This window comes from Manis javanica, chromosome 6, assembly GCF_040802235.1.
Source record: "Manis javanica isolate MJ-LG chromosome 6, MJ_LKY, whole genome shotgun sequence".
Classification (NCBI taxonomy): domain Eukaryota; kingdom Metazoa; phylum Chordata; class Mammalia; order Pholidota; family Manidae; genus Manis; species Manis javanica.
In genome coordinates this window covers 29,284,347-29,307,609 of record NC_133161.1, presented here as the reverse complement: position 1 = coordinate 29,307,609, position 23,263 = coordinate 29,284,347, and the positions used below count along the sequence as shown (strand labels likewise).

Here is a 23,263-nt window from a genome sequence, read left to right as displayed (position 1 = left end):
TAAGGTGACTATAGTATTTCACATTTTTCTTAAAATATTTATAGGCCATTTATTAAAAACCAGGGAATGTCAGCAAGTAGATTCAAAATCACAAGAGACTTTATTAATGCTGAATATCTTAAGTGTAACTTAGCAAGACTAACTGGATTTCATAAAATAGATACTGTATATTGGGATATTAATTGAATATTTTATAGTTAATATTAATGTATAATTAATATATATTTTAAGAGTATATTTGTACTAATACAAATACAGTATAATTAGTATAATTGAAACCATTGAAATTCAACTGAATCAAACAAATGAGCTATAATTAATATAATAATATACATAATACAATATATTCAAAGAAGAAAATTTGGGGAGCAAAAATTCCCATTGATGGAAGTATCTCTGGGATTAAAGACCTAAAATTATTTTCCTGAAGTGTTCCTCTAGAAGAATATAATTATAATTTTATAACCCTAAACAATAAAATGTACATATAAAATCAACATTTGTTCAAATATGACCCAAATTTGCCTGAGTCTTAGATATTAAAATACAGTATCATCAGAATCTATATAAAAGGTTGTTTGAAACGTTATCAAGAGGAGCAACTATTTCTCTAAAATACAGACATTTTAGGTTGTATAATATTTGTTCAAAATCCTGTGCTTTATTTTTTAAAGGATATTATTTGAATCTCTGAAATTGAGCACTAAAAATTTTAGGTACAGCTTTGTATATATAATTTTATTTTGCTTGCATAAGAAAATAGCTGTGAGCAACATAAGGTTATCACAATTTTTTGATCCAAGAGTCATAGATAGCATTTGATTAAATGGTCAGGAATGTTTGTTAGTTTAAGCAAGATGACTCATACCTCAGGTTATTGATATAACTTTATATATAGTATTCTGATATAATTTCAAGAATAAGGGTAAAAAAATAATTCTTGGTAAATGAAATTCTAACTTCAAATTGTGTAGTTTAGGACTGAACTATCACTTTGCCTTATTTTACCAAGCAATTAAGTTAAGATACATAGTTTACATGTTGGATGTTTGTCCTCTTGCCATAATATTAAATAATGTTTTCAATGCTATTTATATGGTTTTATCATCTTAATTGTTAATAGCCTTAGAAAAGAGCCTGACCACTTACCACCTTTATAGTGTACTTCCATCCTGCCCCTCTATGTACCCCTACTATATTTTTGACATTTCTGTTGGAGGGGACAGCACAGTAACTCTTATAGGCACTTTTCTCTAAGTATTTGGTTTGCTATTTAGGTCATAGTATCCTTGCATGGTGTTGTCTTAATGAGTACAAGAGAGAAGAAATCATCCAGTATGTGTGTGCACTGCTACTATATAACATTAGGGCAACAGAAGGCTAGACATAATCTAGTTTTATATGCTGTCTGCCTAGCAATCAGTATTTTTGGAACTGACATGAATCTAAGTTTTAGATTGCAATTTTCATGTCCGTCACACAAGATGATAATTTTGTTGAAAATATGTGAATAGTTTGAGATTTAATTTTTGATTCTGAATGTTTTGACTTTTGCTGAATCTTCAAAGATAATTCAGAGGGAAATGAATACCATATAAGCAAAACTATTTTTTTTTGGTCACCTAGTTATCAAAAAAGAAATATGATTCCTCTTACTGACCGCTGTTGCTATCCATATTCAAGTTCTATTATCAACATAAAATTAGTTAATTATCTTTTGTGTGGACTAATAATGGATGAGAGAACTGTATGTTGGCTAGTGTATAAGACAGTCATTCCTTTGAAAATATGCACATACATACCGACACACACAATGTCTCATTTTATATGCACATATCTGAGATCACATTAGAGATAGTAAATAACAAAAGTTGTATGTGAATCAGAATATGATTTAATCAATATCATGGAGAACAGATCTGTGGATTTCCCCAGCATGGAGAGGGAAATGAAAAACAAAATAAAATAAAATGTAAGAACGCCAGAGAAGATAAACATGACAAAAAAATTCCAAGTAAAGAATTTTAGGCAATTCTCAGGAAGAATCATAATGAATGCCTATACTACCTACCTGGACAAAAACAAGAACAAATAGAAAATATGAAAAGACCAATTATGAGTAAGGAGATTAAATCAGTAATCAACTCCCAATGAAGAAAAGTCCAGGACCAAGTGACTTTATTGGCAAACTCTATAAAGTATTTAAAGAAAAAATAATGGCGATCTTTCTGCAACTCTTCCAAAAGATCTAAGAGCAGGGAAAACATCCAAACTCATTTTCTAGGCCAGCATTATACTGATACCAAAACCAGACAAGGATACTATAAGAGAAGAAAATTATAGGTCAATATCCCTAATGAACTTAAATGTAAAAATCCTCAATAAAATATTAGCAAGCTAAATTCAGTAGCACATAAAAGGATTATACACCATGATTAAGTGAGATTTATTACTAGAATGCAAGGACAGTTCAACATTCACAAGTGAATAAATGTTACACACTACATTAATAAAATGAAGGGTAAAAATCTTTTGATCATTTCAATAGATACAGCAAAAGCACTTGACAAAATACAACATTCTTTCCCAGGTAAAACTCTCAATAAATTAGGTAGTAATGGAATGTATTTCAACATAACAAAGGCTATATATGACAAGACTGCAGCTGTCATCATTCTCAATAGTGAAAAGCTAAAAGCTTTTCCCCCTAAGATAAAGAATGAGACAAGAATGCCACTCTTACCACTTCCTTTCAACATAGTAGTAGAAGTCCCAGCCAGAGCAATTAGGAAAGAAAAAGAAATAAGATGTTCAAATTGGAAAGGATGAAGTAAAATTCTGTCTCTGTTTACAGATGATATGATCTTATATATAGAAAACCCTAAAGACTCCACCAAAAAATAAAAACAAAAGTGTTAGAATAAATGAATTCAGTAAACTTGCAGGATAAAAAAAATCAATATATAAATATCTATTGTTTCCATACTTTGAGGTTAAAATATATCAAATAGCAATTGGTCATAATAAATGCAGAAAGTGGGACCAAATGTATCCTATAGAGTTTACAAGGACATGACTGAATTCCAACTGCTATTCCAGTCATCTCCTTTTGCCCTTCCCTTAAACATGTATGTGCACAACTACAATAAAATATTAACAAAGGGGGAAGATGACGAATGCTTTTTCCCTTCCCAAACTTTAATCAAATAAAGGGACTCCCTTCAAGGCAAATAAGGGGAATCCAGGACTACCATTCATGGAGATTTGTGAAGGGGCACATGCCCAAAAATGGAGACTGACATCTTATTTCATAGATGGACATCTTTTTATATAGTAGATTGTACTTTGCCTCCTATGCTCATTTGAGGAAAGGCTGAGCAGATCTGGAAAAAAACAGATCAGAGAGACTTCCACAGGACAGTTTGCAGTACCCGCATTGGTAAGACAAGTACACATGAGTTTTCTGTGGGTAAAGTGTAGGGTACTGAGGTAGTGGTAGAGGTGAAATGCAGGGTGAAGAGAAGTCTGATTACAAACAATTTTCGAAGAGTGAACTGTGCAGTTGGAGGTTGCCTATGGTCCTCCCATAACAGCTACACATGCAGCTCCATATTTGGAAACCTGCCCCACAGAGTGTGTTGTCACATAGCCACTGTTAGTGCAAAGTCCTCTCCCATTCCTCTTCTCCTCAACCTGCTGGAGGAGTAGGTTATAGGAAGAGGAAAAGAGAGATGGCATCTATCTCAGGAAGAGGACTTCTTTGCATTCCAGTTCATGTGAGCACAAGTCTAAACAAGTGTGGATGGGAGAGGAGGTCACAAAACTTTATATAGATTAGGTAGAAATGGAATGTATTTCCACTGGGATTTTAAAATAAACTAGACTAGAGTGAAGTATATTAAAACTTAAAGAGGATAAAACTATGGGATTTTCCAAAGATACCATTTAGGAATAGAAAAAAAAAAAGGAAATTCACCAGTACGGTAATAGAGATTGGAGAAAACTAAAACTATTTCTTTTTTTGTAGTCTACTGATTACAGATAGTTTAATAATTGGTTAAAGTAATTGCCTGACAAGAAAATGAATAAGGAAAAATAGCCTTGAATTATCACTTATACCAAAAACCCACATTGTAACTTTTACTGCAGTCATGGGAAGGACTATGCTAAATAATTTCACTCAGATAGGTCAATTATCTAATAACCTAGGAATGGGAGCTCTTTTTACCTAACATTTCATGACAGACCCTAAGTCACCAGGCTTAATGAATTTCTATTTCAATGAAAGTAGCAAATGTCTAATATCTAGCCCTGGAATTTTAAGTACCAAATTATCTATTCAATCTGTGACACAGAAATTGAAGGTCTCAACCAATTACCGAGAAAGATACCTCTTTGAACAGTTTTGGCCCAGTCTTCAGGCCTCCGCGAAATGGTTCGTCAGGTTGAGAGTTGGTGACAATTCCTGGAAGCAAATACAGTCTCACAATTACAACTTCATTTATTTTGCCTCTGCAAATGTGCAGGGATCACCTAACAATTGGTACCCAGACCATGCACATACCCAGAGCCTAATGATTCAGGAATCTGAGGCAAAAGTTCTAGAACCTGACTGTCTGAGACCAAAACCCCAGCTCCTCCCCCTCATGTTAATGTTATTTTGGGTGAGTTACTCAACAACTCTGTGCCTCAATTCCTCATTTTTACAAAAGGAGCTCATAACTGGTTTATTTCATAGGGTTATTGTAAAATAGAAAAATCAAGCAATGCACAACAGTCATTCAGAATATTAATATTAAACAAGACACCAATTTTAAGTTTGCTCTACACAGCTCCTTCTAAAAACCAACTAAAATAATCATTATTTGAGAAAGATAAGATACAGGGATAAGTATGTACTGTCTTACCTTCCCTTAAGATTTGCTCCTGTTTCCTTCTTCACATCTGAACCATATTAACATTAACACCCTGACATTTTTCTTATATTGTATTCTAATACTCATATAGCCCAGTATAAGAAATGGATAATAAAGATTTCATGGGCATCTCCTTATATAAAAATATACATGAAACAAAATAGCAGCAGACTCACAGACTCCAAGAAGGGACTAGTGGTTACCAAAGGGGAGAGGTGGGGGAGGGAAGGTGGGGAGGGAGGGAGAAGGGGATTTTAGGGTATCATGATTGGTGCACATGGTGTGTGTGGGGTCACAGGGAAGATAATGTAGCTCAGAGAAGACAAATAAGAACTCCATGGCATCTTACTACAGTGATGGACAGTGACTGCAGTGGGGTATGGGGGGCAAACTCGATAATAAGGGTGAATGTAACAACCATATTGTTTTTCTTGTGAAACGTTCATCAGAGTGTATATCAATGATACCTTAATAAGAAAAAATAAAGAAATAAAAATAAAAATACACATGATACTTTTGTAATTGAATAGCAACAAAATTACTTCTCTCTCAACAAAAGGATATATACTTCCTTTCAACATACAATACGATAATTTTGTTTTTCAGTGCAACATATGGGACTAGAATTTTTATATACTAATCTCTAAATATTTTACATTTTATTATTGTAATTATAGAAGTGCAAGTTAACTCATATTCTATTGTTGAAGCAAGGATTTAAATTTTATAAGTAATACAGAGGATTATGTGTAAGCTACAATTGAGGTAGACTTTCCCATCCCATAGAACTATCATTTGTCAGTAGAGTGAAGTGCAGTCAATTAGCATTTACCAGTAATCTATATAAAGAGTAGGGGTCAATATCTAATACAATTTGCCTATGATAAAAAGTCTGACCAAATTCTCCATTTCTGGTGGCCTGGATGGAGAGACTGAAAACAAAAGAAAAACAGATTGCAGGAGACTGGAGAGAAGGAGAGAAGGGGAGAGAGAGAAAGGAAGGGAGAAGGAGAGGGAGAGAAAGTTTAAGAGGTGCAAATATAGATCAAAGCTTCCATAGTTGGTCATGGACTAGGGGTTAGTGGGAACAGTTGTCTTTGTATCTCATTGTTAACCTCAAGAATAATAGAACTGTTGGGATTATTTTTAACTGGGAAACTAGCATTCAGCTATTCATGGATTTTATGTCCAATACCTGCTTTCTATAAGGAAATAAATATTCACACATATGTTTTTTACTTTGTTAAATATATTAAATATCAACCCTGTATGTTATATAACCACTGACTCAATTTCAATTTGTCCTGAGTTGGGAATTAGATTCACAAGAGGCAAAATGCACCTAGTTTATTAAGTGCAAAATGCACTTACATTCAAAGTACACAAACAAAGTGGTATAGCTTTCAGCCAAACAGCAATTGCGTTAGAAGTTCTTGCAACATCTCAAGCACGGCTTCTAGTCCCCGTGCCTCGGTAGGAGCACTGCACTGCAAGTGCTGAAACTGCAATGTGTGTGGGCCATTTCAGTATAGGAATGGAGTCTCTGTCATTCCTCACCTAACTTTTTTTTCTTGCTCAGACGTTATTTTTATTAAAGTATTGTTGATATACAATCTTACAGTGATTTCAAATACATAATACAGTGGTTCAACAGTTTCATATTATTATATCCTCGACCCTTCTAGTGCAGTTACTATCCTCACCTGACTTTTATACTCTTCCAAGTAACCCTTCTTGAGGAATATGCCAGTTGAGTACAGCTGAAATACTCTGATTACCAGCAATCAGAGGTTTAACAATGAAGACTTTGGATACCTGAGTACAATCTTTTTGTTACAGCATGAACCAATCATCATTTGCATTTATCTTAACTCAGAATTTTTCAGGAAGCAGAGTTGCAAAAAGACAAATCCAGAGTCACATTGCCTCATCTCTATGGAGTTCAGACCAAATGAATGAAACATTGAAAACCAAATATTCTTAATTATTTAAGCATTGCCTATAGATTTTACAGATTACCTAGGGATTTTATTGATTAAATTTGTTGAATTCAATTTTTCCAATCATGGATGGTTTTGAATATTTCAAATATACTGAACAGCAGATAAACTTATTGCAAAAACAAAAATACAAAAATATTTTAAGTGTTTTATTTATATATAACCATCATGGGAAGCATATATCTTCATTATATCCAATATTTTGTTGGTAACTTTGTTCTAGAATTAATTATTTTTAAATCTTTTATACTTCTAGTAATATAAATTTGATACTTTATAAAGGATTTGCAATATTCTTACTAGAAGTGAAGGTATAAGAATACCAAGTCAAACTAGCCAAGGATCTGAGTTATCTATCTACTGATTCTTGGTCAAAATAAAGGATTACAATTATTTTCCTTTGGATATTCAAAGTCAAGACACTCACCAGCAGGCTGAGATTGCTTGTAATAGTTAAATTTATTAACATGTGGAATGAAGGCAGCCATATCCCAAACATGAAGAATAGGGTTTGAAATTAGTGAATGCTCAATAAATAATGTACTCAATTTATTAGTTAATTTGCTTTCTTTGTTTAATTATTCATATCAGTTTTATTGCTTGAAGCCTAATTTGTGTCTCAAAATATATATCATCCATTCAAATTTTTGTTTTACCAGTATTACAGAATCCATTGCTTTAATATCATGATGTATTGACCTGTTTTGCCAGTACTATTAAACATGTATGCATGCCTGACCAGTATTTTAGGATAAATACGTATCATTTAGAAAATGCATCTCCTTGAAGATGATAACTCATGTCTTCCTATCAGTTCTTTTTTGAGACATTTGACCAAAGCATACATTTTATCACAATATTTAAACATTTTTTTTTCTCTTTGCTCATTTTATGTCACTATTTTGTCATATTTGTGTCATTTTGTGACAATCCTGATTAACTGGTGGATACCAGAATAATCTATCTCACTTAACTGATGTTACATTACTTATCAAGTTCTTCCTTTTTCTGGAACAGTTGTGTTCACTTCTGATACATCTAGCATTACAGTCAGTGCGCAGTGTTTACTAGTTCCTGCCTACATCCTACCTTTTTGTAACACCTTGCTTTTGTGTCACAATTACTTTTGATTATTTTTTTATTATCTATTTTGAATATGTAGCAGTCAGGGTAAATAATATTAGCTGTGTAATAAGCAACCCTCAAATCTTGGAGGGTTAACAACATAAAGGTCTATCATTCACTGATGTCAAAATACATCTTGGTCCCCAGAAGTATGAAGAAAAGGTTCTAATGTGTGGAGAAACTCAGAACCCAGCATTACTAAAGGTTGGCCATCTCTAATGCATGGCTTCAGATTCATATCCAGTCAAGAGAACAGAGAATGAAAGAGATAGTAGAGCAACCCTAAACTGCCTGACGCCAAAAGCGACTTCTGCTCTCATTTCATTAGTGTCAAACAGTAAAACTCCACCTACAATCAATAGGACTAGAAAATGTAGTTTAACTGTGCCCAAGAAAAGGGGAAATTTTAATGAGCATCTGACCAATATTTAAAACAAACTTCATGTGAACTCATGGATTTTACCAAGTCAACTTGTTCCAAATAATTATTTTTATCATTATCATTAGCATCTTGATACAAAAATTGCCAGAAAATTTCCAGTAAAAACTTTCACCCTACTTCCTGAGAGGATGCCAAGAAAATCTTTTTATTGTAGGTAATAAAAATATATGAAAGAGCTCTCCTAATCTTTTCTTTACTCAAGACAGGGAATCAGCTAAGCTCCTAATTCCTTTGAAAGGAAGAACAGCAATATAATCCAACATAAAGGGACTAGAGATCAGTATGGGCCAAGATCATTGCAACTTCTGGGTCAGTTTTAACAGTGACATAATGGAAGACCTATATATTTAAGATTATGAATTAAATTTATTTTTTAATTTAATGTATTATGCCACTGTACTCATTTTTTTTTTAAATAGTAATGGAGTTTCATTGACAATTAAGATTTTCTACAACTTTGACAATAGTGATTTTGGACTTCAGTTATATCCTTTCCGGGCTCAGTTGGGAGCTTAATCAAAGTATTTCCCAGTGGATGATGCTTGGCCACAGTCATTTTTTAAATATACCTTTTTACTTAAGGCTATAATCAGAAAGCTGGCCTGACTGTTGTAGCTAATAGCCAAACTGTCTCAAAATTTTCTTTATAAGATAAATGGTAAGTTGTACTAAATATATACAATATTCTTTTAAAGGCAGAATTTAGTTCCCATGCTATCATATATTATAGAATTCTAAAACTTTATGGAACTAAGTGTCAGGTTTCCCTTTTTCCTTCACACTTTGAACGGAAAAGCATCATCATTTATTTTTATTACTGAAGCCTGAAATTCTTAAAATTATGTTGTGTATTTCATTTTCTGGGCCTTTTCTATCCCCAAATTCATTCATATTCAGAATTACCCAAGATATTCTGAAGAAAACAGGATGTCTTTCTCTAAATGAAACACTTGGAAAGAGGATTATTTCTATTTCAAGCTTCCAGTTTATTTTAATTTATTTGCTGCATGGAGCCAAGATCTGCAAGAACAGACCCACATTCTTGTGCTGATTCTAAGTGCAAAAACCTACATCATGACCTTTGTATTAATAGACACAATATATCTTTAAAAATAGAGTATTCCAGTCATCTGTGCCAGGGTCCCAGTGGCTTCAAACCTAAACAGACAATACTACAGAAAAGCTCCAGTCTTGAGAAGAATGTCTTTCACACAACTGAATGAGAATTTAAAAAAAAAGAAAAAAAGAAAGAGAACTGAATGCTGAGCTGAAAATATAGAGTACCAGAATCCAAAATAGAGTGAAAATGTGTGCCTCAACTTAGGCAGCCTTTGTCAGTTACTCATTTCATGGTTTATAATCATTCTCAAGTGAATATTATCAAGAAGGTGCTTTTGTCTCCTCAGTCTCCATTTCCCCCGGGTACCCTTCTGTATCTCCATGAACAATTCTCAGAGGAGCCTTACAGGACTGAGTTCGCTGTTCACATTTGGACTGCACCAACTCCAGGGATGGGGTCGAATCCGTGACTTAGCAGCCTGTCTCTCTGATCGTGCTCATCCTTCCCACTCCTCCAGGGCCACAGAAGAAGATAAATAACCACAAGCCCATATGAAGTAAGCTGTGTGATGTCAAAAAATTGAATAACCAATATTTTGTTAGGATATAGATTGTCAGTGAGTAATATATCCTTGGATGCCAACATAATTATTGAAGAATAGAAAGAACTGTTCAAATTGTTGAATATGAGGTCACTGGGGGCTGGAGAGTCCCTTAAAGGAACTAGCAGTCTGGAGGTTTTCCTCAGAAAGTGGGGAAATAGATGTCAGTTACAGTGTCAGTTAACAGTGTAAAGCATTGCATAGTTTCTTGTGGGTGACTTACTTAATACATCAACCTTGTGACTTATACTGTATAGGTATTATTTATAGTTTCCAGCTGCAGAAATGAAGATGTGGAGAGTTTAAGTTATTTAGTGTGTCTTCAAGTTAGAATGTTCCAGAGTCAACATTTTATAAAACTCTGATCCTTTGATTCAAAATTTTATGTTCCTCTTTTTTTAATTCACTAGTGACTTTCAAATTATATTTTGCAGTGATACAGTTTTCTGGAAAGGAATTTCAGGGGCCACCATAAACGGAAAACAGAGCATTGAAATGAACGGGAATGTCAGTAGTATCTTCCCTTACTTCAAAGTAATCATGTCTATTGGTTATTTAAATTGAAATTGATGTTAACATTATATTTGCAAATTAAAAAGGTTCCAATAACTAAACCATACAAACAAGTTTTCAGTACAAAACACAGTAGTATGTATATCTTATTTCTTTGTCTAAAAGGAGACTGCTCAAAATGATGCCGAGGTGAAAAGTTTATCCATCAAGCTTACCTAGAACTGCAATCAGAGTAAGAGGCATGTGTTGCTGGCTGCACCAGGCGGTAGCACCTCTAAGTTTACCTGGAAAAACATAGGAGCAAGATTAGGATAAGTTTAAGACTAACAAATGTGTACATCTTTTCTCTGCTAGTCTTGTTCAAAGATCAAGTTGTAGTTGGTTAAACAGATTTAGCAAATATCCTAGATACCTACTGGGTGTCTGCACAGTAGCTCTTCTATGAGAAGGGCAGATGATTGAATTAAGGTTGACATCTAACCCAGGTTGGGCCAGTTTCATCACCTTTACAAACTACAAAATTGTCCAGGTTTCTGCCCATTCTGAAACCTTTGTTTTTCAGTGTTCCCTTTGATTCCTTGGCATTCTCTTTTACTGCTTAAGTTAGCTCAAGCTTTTGTTTTTCCTCTCTTTTGCTACCAACAATATCTTATCTAAGAGAGTAGTAATTTTAAAAACTATTTGTGGAAGCAGTTGTGTTTTGTATTTCAGAGTTTTTTTTCCTTTTTATCCTTATTAATGAGCTTAAGAAAAATACTTTAAAACTATTATAGTATGTCATAAATCCATCAATAAATACAATAATTTTCTTAATTGTTTCTATTGTACTTTTAGAACAAATACAAGTGATCCAAACACAGGTAAAATTGTATCTCTGTAAAGCCTATTAAATGAGTCAGTGATTTTCTTTTCAGATATTAAATTCAATATCTCTTTTCTTAATTTTCACTGCTAATCCTGAAAATGCATTTCTGTATCTGAGGAACAATCAGTTTGTGTATGGTTATTACTCTGCTAAAATATTTGAAAATAGACTATCTACTTAATTTTCCAATATTACCTCAAATATGATCAGTACTGCATATGCATGTTATCTAAGTACATACTCTATAATAGGACAATTCTTAAATGATCACTATATGAAGTAAAGTCCCTTTTATATCATACTCTATTAGCAGAAATGGGGACTGTACGAAATACATAATTGTATAAAGGAAGATTTAACTGATGATGATTAAACTTTTGAAATTTTATTGTATTTCATAGTACATTATTTTATTAACCCAGGGAAAAAAGGACACCTTGCACTTCTTTTAGCACCCATCGTTATTCAATTAAATAGACTATTTGAAAAATAAAATTTTCATGGTAAACTGCTGAATTGGGTCATTCTGTAAGTCTTCTAATCATTTTTATGATTTGTTCTTAATAGTTGTACAGTATTGCCCTCTGTTCCCATGGTTCAGGTGCCTGTCAGTTCAGAGTTTATTACAGTAAGCTCTCAACTGTTCCCCATATCTCTGGCTCCTTTCTTTTTTGTCCCCCCTAAATCCAGACCAACCCATACCCAAGCCATAAATAAATCCTCATAAATACCATAGTTGACTCTCATTAGTTTGTCTAAAAAAACAAAAAAAAAGTATTATAATCTCACTGTAAGAAAATAATTTAACAACTTAACCTTGGGAATCATGCAAGGGTCTCCAAATTGATACTAGCTGGTCCAATACAAACTACTTTTATAGAACCAATAATTTATAATACATTTTCTCTAATCCTTATAGTAAACTTATTAAGTCCATTTAGTTACTGTGTTTTACAACTGAAGAAACTGAGGCCCAGACAACTAATTTCCCAAAGTTTTATTGTTAATAAGTGTAGCATCTGTTTTGGAATCCCAGTCATGAAAAATAGGTCCCATGGTTAAATAAGTTTAAGAAAATAATGTGTCACACGTATCCATCTTAGAACTTCAAAGTTTCCATAAGCATTCTAAGGCACTCCAGAGTCCTACATGAACAAATGCATTCTAATTTGATTAATCCAGCGTTTTCCAAACATATCAGACCTCACTGTCTTCTTCATGTTCCATGGACAGCATTACTAGAGGATGATTGTAAAAGCATTTTCTTGGTCTGCCTACAACACCCTCAGATGCCCCTTTTCCTGGCTTCACTTAGAACTTCTCCCTAATCTGTATGACCCCAGTCATGCTGGCAGTCATGTCTGTCTCTTCCTGTTGCTATGGTAGATGCACTCCCCTGGCTGTTCAGGGAGAGCACCACATACCTTAGGACACAGTAATTTTACTTCAAGACTAGCAAAAGTCCTCTGTAAACCAATCTCTCAGGGACACTAAAAAAATTACCTTTACAGAAGCATCTTTGTATGTGTGTAGAATAGAGTTAAAGAAATTCAGTAGAGAGAATAACTGCAACCCCTGGGTCCAACCATCTCTAAAGTAAACTTTACCCTTGAGTTCCACAGACACAAGGGACAATGACTTTTTTCTTGGATGAGGCTAATTTGAATTGAGATTCTATCACTTACAGTCAAAAATAGTCCTAACACATTAAAAACCTGTGAAATTTATATACCATGCAAGGTAGTTTGGCAAAAACTGCATAGGTCTATGCTAAAACATAATGCTTTTAATTTTCTTCATATTATAGGTCTCAATAAGTAATTTTTCCAGATTATGTCTTTAACACTATAATTTCTATGTGATGTGATACATATTTAATTACATGTCCAGAAGCTGCTTTTATTTGTTTATTTTTGTATCATTTTACTTACCGATAATGTGCTTGAATCATATTACTATTCATCTAAGTACTAGAACCTTGTCTTGGATCAGATTCTCTAAAAGCTTAGCCCCTGGATGGGGATTCTTGAGCCATGATTTTAGAAAGATACTATTCTCAGGTGAAACATATAACAAGAGTTAGAAAAATAGGAGATGGGAAGAGACTACAAACATGTTCGTGAAGATAAAATCCAATCTCAGCCTAACCCCACGGCAAATTCTAGCACAGGATTGTCTACTGAGACATTTTATCCTGAAGCAAAGTGTCTCCTATACCATGGGGGTGATTCTAAAGAAAGAATGTAACTGCAATTATTAGCAGCCACTGCTCACAAATACTGGGAGATGGATGATCTCAGACCTGCCCAGGGATTCGTGGCAAGGTAACACCAGCTACCACAACCACCAGCTGCTTCCAAAACATACTTAACCAGACTTTTGAGAAACTGCAATGGTAAAATCTAGAAAGAATTTGATTGTTATAATCAAATTAATCTAGAATAAATTCCAGCTCTGAAATTTAATTTATGAGTTAACTTGGACAAATTATTTCATATGTAGGACCCTTTGTGATATTTAAAGCTTTTGCTACATAGTTGGCACTTGATTGCTAATCAGTGTTAAATCAAGCACTTGGTGGCTTTTCTAATCTCTCTCCCAATTCAAAGAACATTTACTTGGTGTACAAATACAATCCAAAAGTAAATTTTTGCAGCAGCCTCTCTCTCTCTTAAAAAAAAGGCAATAGGGATTACATGCCTAATACATGTCAAACTGCTTTTCAATCTTCATTCTTAAATTCTTTCCTAAACTTGAAGCCATAAGGTAGCTTCCCCTAAAGTTTCAGTCCTTTTTCATTCTGAACTCCAAGCTACCCCCAGAACACAACTTCTATTAGGCTGTCTTGAATTTTTCCTTTCCTGTTAGTTCGTTAGGGTTACTGTAACAAAGCACAGGCTTTTAGCAGGAAGTTATCTCCTCACAGTTCTGGAGGGTGGAAGGTGGATATCAGGGCGGGCAGGCGTGGTTTCTTCTGAGGCCTCCAGCTTGCAGATGGCTGTCTTCTGTTTCTTTGCTTGGTCTTCTGAGTGTACATGTCGGGGTCCTAATCTCCTCTTCTAAGAAGGACACTAGCCGTCTTGGATTAGGGACCACCCTAAGGTTTCATTTTAATGTAATCTTTAAATATGGTCACATGTTGAGACACTAGGGGTTATGATTTCAACATCTGAATTCAAGGGGGACACAAGTCATCCCTTAATACCTTTATTTGTCCTGTAGCTAATAATTACCAGCTACTCGCAGTTCTTTCCAGTGTAAATAGTATTGGCCCTTCTGGTTTCACAACTTCTGCTTGTTCCTCTTTATTGTGATGTGTGTGTCAATGGCCCAGGAGTCACTCTGGCAAAGGAAGACAATAGGGCGCTTCTTGGGCAGGTTAGAGTGAGTAAATATGAGTGGTCATGAATTAAAATGTTTCCTGTCACATTTTATAATGAAAAATAGATTTAAAATAATTAAAGAATGGATCTTATAATGAAACATCACACTGAGAGTCAACATGGGTAGAAGTAATATATATGAAAGCAGGCCGTGGTCGTCTCAGTGGGGATGTGAGGAAGCACTGAAAGAAGGTATTCTGTGAACCTGAGAATATTAGTTGTGGGCAGTATGACTGTTTCACCTTTTCCTCACGCAAGGCTTTGTTTTATTTTAATATCAAATCCAGAGTGGAAAATAGACAGAACTCTTACAGAGATGGTGTTACTTTATAAAATGCAGAGCTCTTGAAAACAGATAAGATTACTGCAAAAAAAATTACTAGATCAAGATTATTTTGTTTACATATATATCATGTCATAGTTCTAGAGAGCTTAGTGTTATATTTGCCTGTAACTACTGCCTGAAGGCAGTGCCAGGGCTGGAGAAACACAGGTCATTGGTGAGAGCAAGGATCCTTGCCATTTTTCTAGTGGGAGGGTAGGTTACTGAGCTGCCTGCCAGGGGAAAGAAGTCACTTGTTTGAGGAATAAAGTGCATCCTCCAACTCAGAGGAGTGGAAATCACTGTTGAAATGGCCTAAGGATTTAAATCAAGAGCCAAGTAAGGAGGAGATGAGAGGTAGAGGCTATCAATTTACAAATCATTTTTAATTAAGAGAGAGAGAAACCTAAACCCAGTTATTAATATTTTTATTTAGCACTCAATTCTTCTTAAAAATGATATTCACCATAATTTATTTTCATTTAATAAGTAATTTTCCAAGATCTGCCTGATTATTGCTAAATAATACAAAGCTTTCCATTCCTTTATTTCTTTCCAATATGAATTTTTAAAAATGAGCTCAATTGTTCAGATCCCTCAGAATCATCATTAACTTACCAGTCTTTATTTATTAATGTTCTTTCCTTACATCTTGTGCTCCCTTTTCTCCAAAGTATTTGTAAAATTCAATTATTTTCAAACCCTTTGGCTACCATGAATTATTTCTGCCTTTTTTTCTTGTACTGAAAACCACACATAATGCAATGTCTTTGTTAAGTTTCTTCCTTCCCCCACTTTATTTTATATCCTCTTTTATTATGAGAATAGAACCATAATCAGATTTTTATAAAGTAATACTAATGATTTAATAGTATAGTTTGTCATAATCATCTATGCAGTATTTCCAGTCTCTGAAAAATATAAACACCTAAGACCCATCCAAATTATGACAGATATATCTGTATGTATATAAATTCATATATAATGGTACATTCACACTTTTGGTGACATTATATGCTAATACTAGCAATATGTACTAGAAATATTGGACAAAGTATATAAAACAGATCTTACTTATGCTAAAATCATTTAAAATATATGTATATTTAATGGAGTATTGGCTACTGATGGCTTTTAGGTATTCCCTCTCAGGAAATTGTCCTCAAGGAAAAAGAATTTCCATGTCTGAGGTAACCTCTCCTCACTGGAAGTCAGCAGGCATCCAGCAACTGGGATATAATACTGGGATATAAATGCCTTTGCCTCAAATTGGAGGAATTCTGAAGTATTGTCCAATCTCTAGAGCTCTCAGAGTAACAACTGAGATATTTGGTGCATCTGCATCACAGTTCACTCTTCTCTCTGTCCAACTTGCTTTCTTCATTCCTCCACAGATGTTGACCCTGAGGGTAGTCCCTTATAAATTTTTAGCATAAAAAATCTGCTTCATAACCTGTTCCCCAGGCAAATCACCATAAAGCTTGGTTCCAGGAGTGGTTCAAGGAAGCTGACTCTAAAACAGGATTTTGGAACTAGAATACCTGCCACACAGGTGCAAAATAAGACCCCACTGGTTGCAGGTTGTTGCAAAGCAACTTAAATTTTCCCAATAGTTAATATCTTATCTTTGAGATTAAATAGATATGCAGTGGCAGGTATAATATTTGTTATTGTTTAATTTATTAAGTTTCTTAGGAGTGCAAATTATAAGAACAATTGTATCTTGATAGCTCTTGATAGGTACCATTTATATACTGGTGGAAGACATTAAAAAGTAGATTAATTACTGAATGAAAGTCAGTGTGGGATGGAGAAGTCCTCCTTGGCAGCATAAAAAGAGAGTCTTATTTCCTACAGCCAGAGGGCAGGAAAGCCTAAAAAAGAAGCCCATGACTTAATTATAAAGAGAAGTAGAGTTCCAGGGAAGAGAGGAAAGAGAAATCTAATGAGTTGGACTGAGACTTAATTATATGAAAGGCAAGTTCAGGAAAGGTAAATTCTTAGCCCCCTCTACACATCCCATTTTTGCTGTGCCAAGCATGGCTGGGAAAGAGTGGGATATTGAGACTGCAGTGACAGAGGAGGAAAAATGCAGGCATCTGTTTCCCTTCATTCAAAAACCTACAGACTCCAGACTGCACTGAACTCTCTCTGGACCTGCAGAAGTAGCCCTCTCCTTATAGTTAGAAGGTAGAGCTACATTCTTGCTTAAAGCTATAGCAGCAGCTTCTGCCTTTCAGGACAACACTTGTACCCTGCAGGATCGGCCCACACTTCCCCTTATCACCAACCACTAGTTACTAAAGTCAAGTCACAATGTGCCTGGGGAAGTTCTGGGCATCGTGTTATGATACAGGATATAACACTCTGGCAAAGAAATAAGAAAACAGTATTAACATGATGCTCTTGGAAGTATGGAGAAAATAATGGCTCATACTGCATTAAATAGAAATGCCTATGGCAGATACTGAAAGAAAGGATCAAAAGGCTCAGAGTAGGAGGCATGTTAGAGTGGATATACTACCTAAGGCTGAAAAGTCCACCAGCTACCTACATTTAACAAGCAAGTAGAGTTACAGTCACCCTGACGAGAGATGAGATTGGAATGAGAGCTGAGATAGCCTGAGGTATTGAATGAATATGGTTAAGAGAGCACAGCATCTCTAGGGTTCAGGAAGTTGAACAGCCAACGAGCTCCTTGTTCAATTTACACAAAGGAGGAGGAAGAGAGAGAGGGGGAGAGGGGAAAAGAAAGGGAAGGAGAAGGAGAGAATTATCAGGAAACTGAGTCCTACTGTCACAAAGTCATGATCCTTTGCCAAGATTATGGACCTGACAGAAAGGAGATGTCAGGTACTTAGAAGGCAGAACCCTGCAATACCACATCAAAAGCATGAGGCCCAGATCCCCATGGCATTTACCACTGTTGCACTGATGTCTTTCTTCCTTTTACCCATGGCCACATAGGGTGAAGCTCAGTGTCATATCAACTGTGACAGAGGAGGCAAAATTGCAAACTTTTTTCAGAGATTTGTTGGCTGTGTATTTCGGTGCAGGCTAAAATGGCCTGCTGTTGTACTTCATCCCACTAAAGACAGCAGTAAAGGGAATTCCTGCAACGAGCAAATCTTCAGGTGGCATACTTAGTCATCAACTGTACAGAAAGAGAAGTGGCCCAAAATAAGAATATTGTAAGACAAAAGCAGTGACAAATGGCTTGGTTGATTGGCCCAGGCCTGGAAAGAGAAAAATCTGAAGATGAGGGATAAGGAAGTACAGAGAAAAGGAATTTGGAAGCATTATACAAGTGTCCACAAATGGTATATTTATTATTAACCCCCTCCACTGCAAAAGAGGCTCTAAACAACCAAGAAGACAGAAAATCTAACCAGTAATTCTGACTTAATCAACCAGCCTCTGTTATTATCTGCCCCAGGGTAGGTAAAAGGAAAAGAAGGGATGCACACTCAGCAGTCCAAGCAGGATTATTGCTAAACCTGAGAGGGACCTTTCTGTTCCGGTGAGCAGAACAAAGAAAGCATCTCTTACAGGCTAAGAGGCTTTTTATGGCCAGGTTTTTTGGCAGCCTTTGAGGGGATGGCTCAGGGAAAAGGTGGGCTGGTGGCTTACTGATATGTCCTCCAGGAAATGCTTATAGCCTAAGTAAAATGAAACCTAGGTCGCTGAGATGGCAGGTGCGCTTATTCAAAAAGGCAGTACTCCTATCTGGGCTCTATCATTCCTGGCTGTAGAGGGTGTATAGGAAGATAAATCACCATTATTTTCTTGGCTACTTCCTTCTGTGAGGTAGTGATGGAAGAGGTTTTCTGATATTTTGAAGCAGGAAGGCCATTTGGAGGTATTCGTGAGTAGTTGCCCAGGAGATGGCCGCCATTCAATCCTGTAACAATCTGCCTTCAAGCAGTTTAGAAGTTTGCTCATGAAGGTGTTTTGTCCCATACCTGACCAAGCTGGATCTGTTGGTGTAAAAGCAGCATTGTTCTTGGAGTAGAGCATGTATGCCGCCCTGTGAAGCTGTCAGGAGATCAAGACCTCTGTGGTTTTGGAGGACGACTGAAGCCAGGGACTCCACTTGACCTTGTAAGTGTCACAGTTGATCAGAAACCTCTGAGTCCTTCAGTGAGTACTTTGGACAACCTGGTAAACTCTGAAAGAGAGAATCCTAGGGCCTTGATCCCTGTCCCAGCACCTGTGATTATTTCCAAGGTGGCCATTAAGGGGACTAGCACACTATGCCTTGACATGGGTTGTGGGGGAGATGGGGATGGGTAGACCAGATGTTGCTAAGGAAAGGGTGGGAGTGAGATGGCCCAGAGTACAGACTCAAGTCCAGTTGATTGGCAAGCAAATGTATGCCTTGTCTCTGTACACCAAAAAGATGCCTGTTTCCAGGGAAAGGCATCCCATAAGATCAAACTGAAACAAGAGGAAGAAGTCTGGGACAGGTTGGGAAGTAAATGTTGGACTGCCTTGAATTTGTGCCATATATGGGAGGAGCTAAAAGCCACAGCCATCAAGGGGGAGAGGGGTGGAATGTGGGTCCAGTTGGTGTGCACTGGAAAAAGAGAGCCTTTTTTAAAGAGGAAAAGTGGGCCCAGGAGGAATGACCTTTTAGTTTGGCCGCTGTTGGGGTAGGCAGGATTATTTGGAAGGGCCCCATTCATTTTGGTTTTAGCCTTTGGAAGGGGCTAAGGGGCTTCATATATATCCAGTCTCTAGGTTTTAGGGACAGAGGAGTGAGGGTGTGTAGGTTGTCAGAGATTTTTGGGAGTGTGGAGTCAGCATAGTTCCAGATGAGATGTCTAAGGGTATTAAGTAAAGAATTTGAGATGGGGAGAGGTAGGCTTAAGTTGGATGTGGGAAAAGTAAAGGCAATAAGGGGCCTTCCATATGGAACCTCTAAGGGGCTGAGCATAAGAGGTTTTCAGAGGAGAGACCTGAGTTTAAAAAGGGCTAGCAGTAGGAGCTTAGTCCAGTCCAAATGAACCTGGAGGGAAAACTTGGATAGGCTCTGTTTGAGGTGATTAGCCTTCTCTACTTTACCTGAGGATTGGGATCAATATAGGATGTGAAACTTCCAGGTTATATTTAGGGAGGAGGCCACCTGTTCAGTGGCCTCTGAGTTGAATTCAGGTCCATTATCAGTTTGGGTAGAGATTGGGAGTCCAAAGCAGGGGATGATATGTGCTACTGTTTCATTTGATGTAGGAAAGCCCTCTATTCATCCAGAGAAGGTGTCAACCAGGACAAGGAAGTATATTTGTTTCTTTACTAGAGGCATATGGGTAAAGTGTATTTCCAGTCAGTGCTGGGGAGGGGTCCCCGGAACTGATGGGTAGGAAAGGGAAGAGGTCTGAGGTTGCTTTGGGGGTTGGTGGTTTGGCATATGTAGCATTGGGCAATAATCTTTTGTAGGGAAGTCCTAAGACCAGGAGTAAGATGTATGTGGGTCTATAGGAGTTGAAGTAGAGGGAATGATCCAGCATTGAACTGGTCATGGAACAATGAAAGGAAATTTATTTTGTAAGCCTTCAGGAAGAACAAATTTTCCATGGAGGAATCACCATTGTCCTTCTTGTAGTGCCCCTGTTCTTGGAGTAGAGCTAATTCTTGGGATGAGTAGGAGAGTATAAGAGGGAACAGGAAGAGGGGATTGGAGAGAAGGTTGATAGCTGCGTGTTTTGCTACTCTATCAGCCTCATTTCCATAGATGATGTGTCTGAGATTTTTATCCTGTGAGTTAGGTCTTTGATGGCCCTTGCAATGAGTGACAGCAGCTGTGTGGGGTAAAAGTGCTGCCTCTAGGAGATGTTGAATTAGGGGTCCATTTTCTATAGGGGTGTTTTTTGCTATTAGGAATCCTCTCTTTGCTATTAGGAATCCTCTCTCATACCAGATCTGGGTATTTGAGTGCAGGACATTATATGCATATTTGGACTCTGTATAGATGTTGATACTTTCATTTTTTGCCAGAGTAACAGCTCTGGGGAGTGCGGTAAGTTCTGCCTGCTGTGAGGTCATCCCAGGGGAGAGGGCTGCCGCCTTGATTACTTCTTGGGAGGGTAGGAGGATTGGCTATCATGGTAGCCCTTAATGATGGCATACCCTGCCTGGGAGGAGACGGCCTTCAAAGTGCTTCTATCAATAAACCAATCAGGGGACTCCAAAATATGTTCTGAGGTTATGTGATAGAAGTGGATGAGAGTGAAATCAAGGAGCTCAGGGCACTCATGTTGGAGGGTAGAGTCTGGGCATTTAGGTACTGGGAGGAGGGAGTCAGGGTTTAGGACAGAAGAGCAGCAAAAGGTAACTGTAGATTGTAGAAGCTGAGAGTGTAAGACTTGGACTCGGGCCAGAGAGAGAAGGGTTAGAGCATGGTGGCTGTAAAGTTCAGAGAGGTTATGTGAGGAGTGCACCTGTAGAGGATGTTGGAGGGCAATATTTTGGGCTTTGGAAATAAGAACAGCAGCTGACGCTAGGACCTGTAAGCAGAGAGGCCAGCCTTTTATCACAAGGTCGAGTTGTTTGGACAAATAGGGAACAGGCTGGCGGGAGTCCCCAGCTGATTGTGCGAGTAGCCCTAATGTTTATCCCTTTTTGCTGGTTAAGAATAGGAAGAAAGGTTTATTAGGGTTAGGTATTGTCATCGCAGGTGCCTTGAGGAGTGCTCACTTAAGGGCCCAGGAAGAAGCAGGAATTAAGTATGTCTCTGGCCCCTTTCTTGGGGATCCCTGTGGGAGGCCCTTTAAAGGGGTTTTGCAGTGAGTGAGAAATTTAGGATCCAGAGTCTAAAAAAAAACTAAGAAGCCCCAGAAAGGAAAGAAAATCTCACTTTTTGGTGGAGAAAGGGAGATTGTTAATAGCTTGTTTCTGGAAGGTGAGTATTAAGCTAGTGGTAGGGGTGAGGTCAAGACCAAGTTAAGTGACCTTTTGGCGTACTAGGTGAGCTTTGTGTTCTGAGACATTCCTTTTTCCCCAGGAATCTAAGAAGGGAGATAGTGTGGGATACAGAGTCTTTTGAGGAGCTGCAAAGCAAGAAGTCATAGACATATTGGAGCAGGCAGCTAGGGGTGAGTTCGAGGGATTGGAGGTCCTTTGTAATGCTTGGCCAAAGAAGTGGGGGCTGTCCTGAAATCCCTGGGGAAGAGCTGTCCATGTGAGTTATTGGGTGAACAGAGATATAGGGTCTGTCCAAGGTGAAAGCAAAAAGTTGTTGGGAATCAGGGCTGAGGGGAATAGTAAAGAAGGTATCTTTGAGATCTAGGACAGTAAAATATTCTTACAGGAAAGATGGGAGTATTGTTGAGGAATAAAGATTTGGGCCTTAAGAAGGTAGTTGATGATGGGCTGGAGGCCAAGATGGCCATCAAGGCTCAGCAGTTATCAGTTAACTGTGACAGCTCGAGTATAGGGTGTCTCAGGACTATTCTGACGGTGTGGTGGTGTGAGGCTATAGAAGGGTTTTTATGTCCCAAACAATAGGGTCAATTTGTGATTTAATAAGTTATAGTGCCTCAGAAGGGAGGGCCTCTTTAGGGGGTATGTTTGGGAGAAGAGGGAGGGTTCCCAAGGGAAGTGAGAGAATGTATAAGGGATGTACCCATGCAGTGGAGAATCTCTCTTCCCAGAAGAGGTGTGGGGCAGTGGGGGATTACCAGAAAGGAGTGAGTAAAAGTAATATGACCCAAGGAACAATATAAAGGAGGGGTTTGGGCTGGTGTTTCTATTAAGCCTTTCATCCCAACAACCGAGTTAGAGGAGGGGAGCAAAGGCCCCGAATATTCAGTAAGTGCAGAGAGGCTGCCCCCATGTGCACCAGAAAAGAAACCTGCCTTCTGGCCACCACCATTGTTACCTGTGGATCTGCTGGTGTCACTGTGGAGGGGGCCTTGGAATGCATGGCCCATCAATCGGTCACTGAAGACAAGACCATAAGGGTCTCCAGGTCCTCTCTAGATATTTCCTGTAGCCTGGAGGGGATAGAACTCAAGGGAGGGGCTGACTTCCCTAGAGAG

At 37.2% G+C, this 23,263-nt stretch overlaps 1 protein-coding gene across 1 annotated transcript in view; it reads right to left on the bottom strand.

The window, feature by feature from the left end:
* Positions 1 to 4,367: 4,367 nt before the first annotated feature.
* The window catches only part of LOC118973393 (uncharacterized), a 56,772-nt gene continuing 37,876 nt past the window's right edge, over positions 4,368 to 23,263 (bottom strand). Inside the window, exons 3-4 of the mRNA XM_037023499.2 lie at positions 10,873 to 10,941; positions 4,368 to 4,465 (exon numbers count right to left, since the gene is read on the bottom strand). Of these exons, the coding sequence (XP_036879394.2) occupies positions 4,368 to 4,465; positions 10,873 to 10,941 (167 nt within the window). The remainder of the gene's footprint in view (positions 4,466 to 10,872; positions 10,942 to 23,263) is intronic.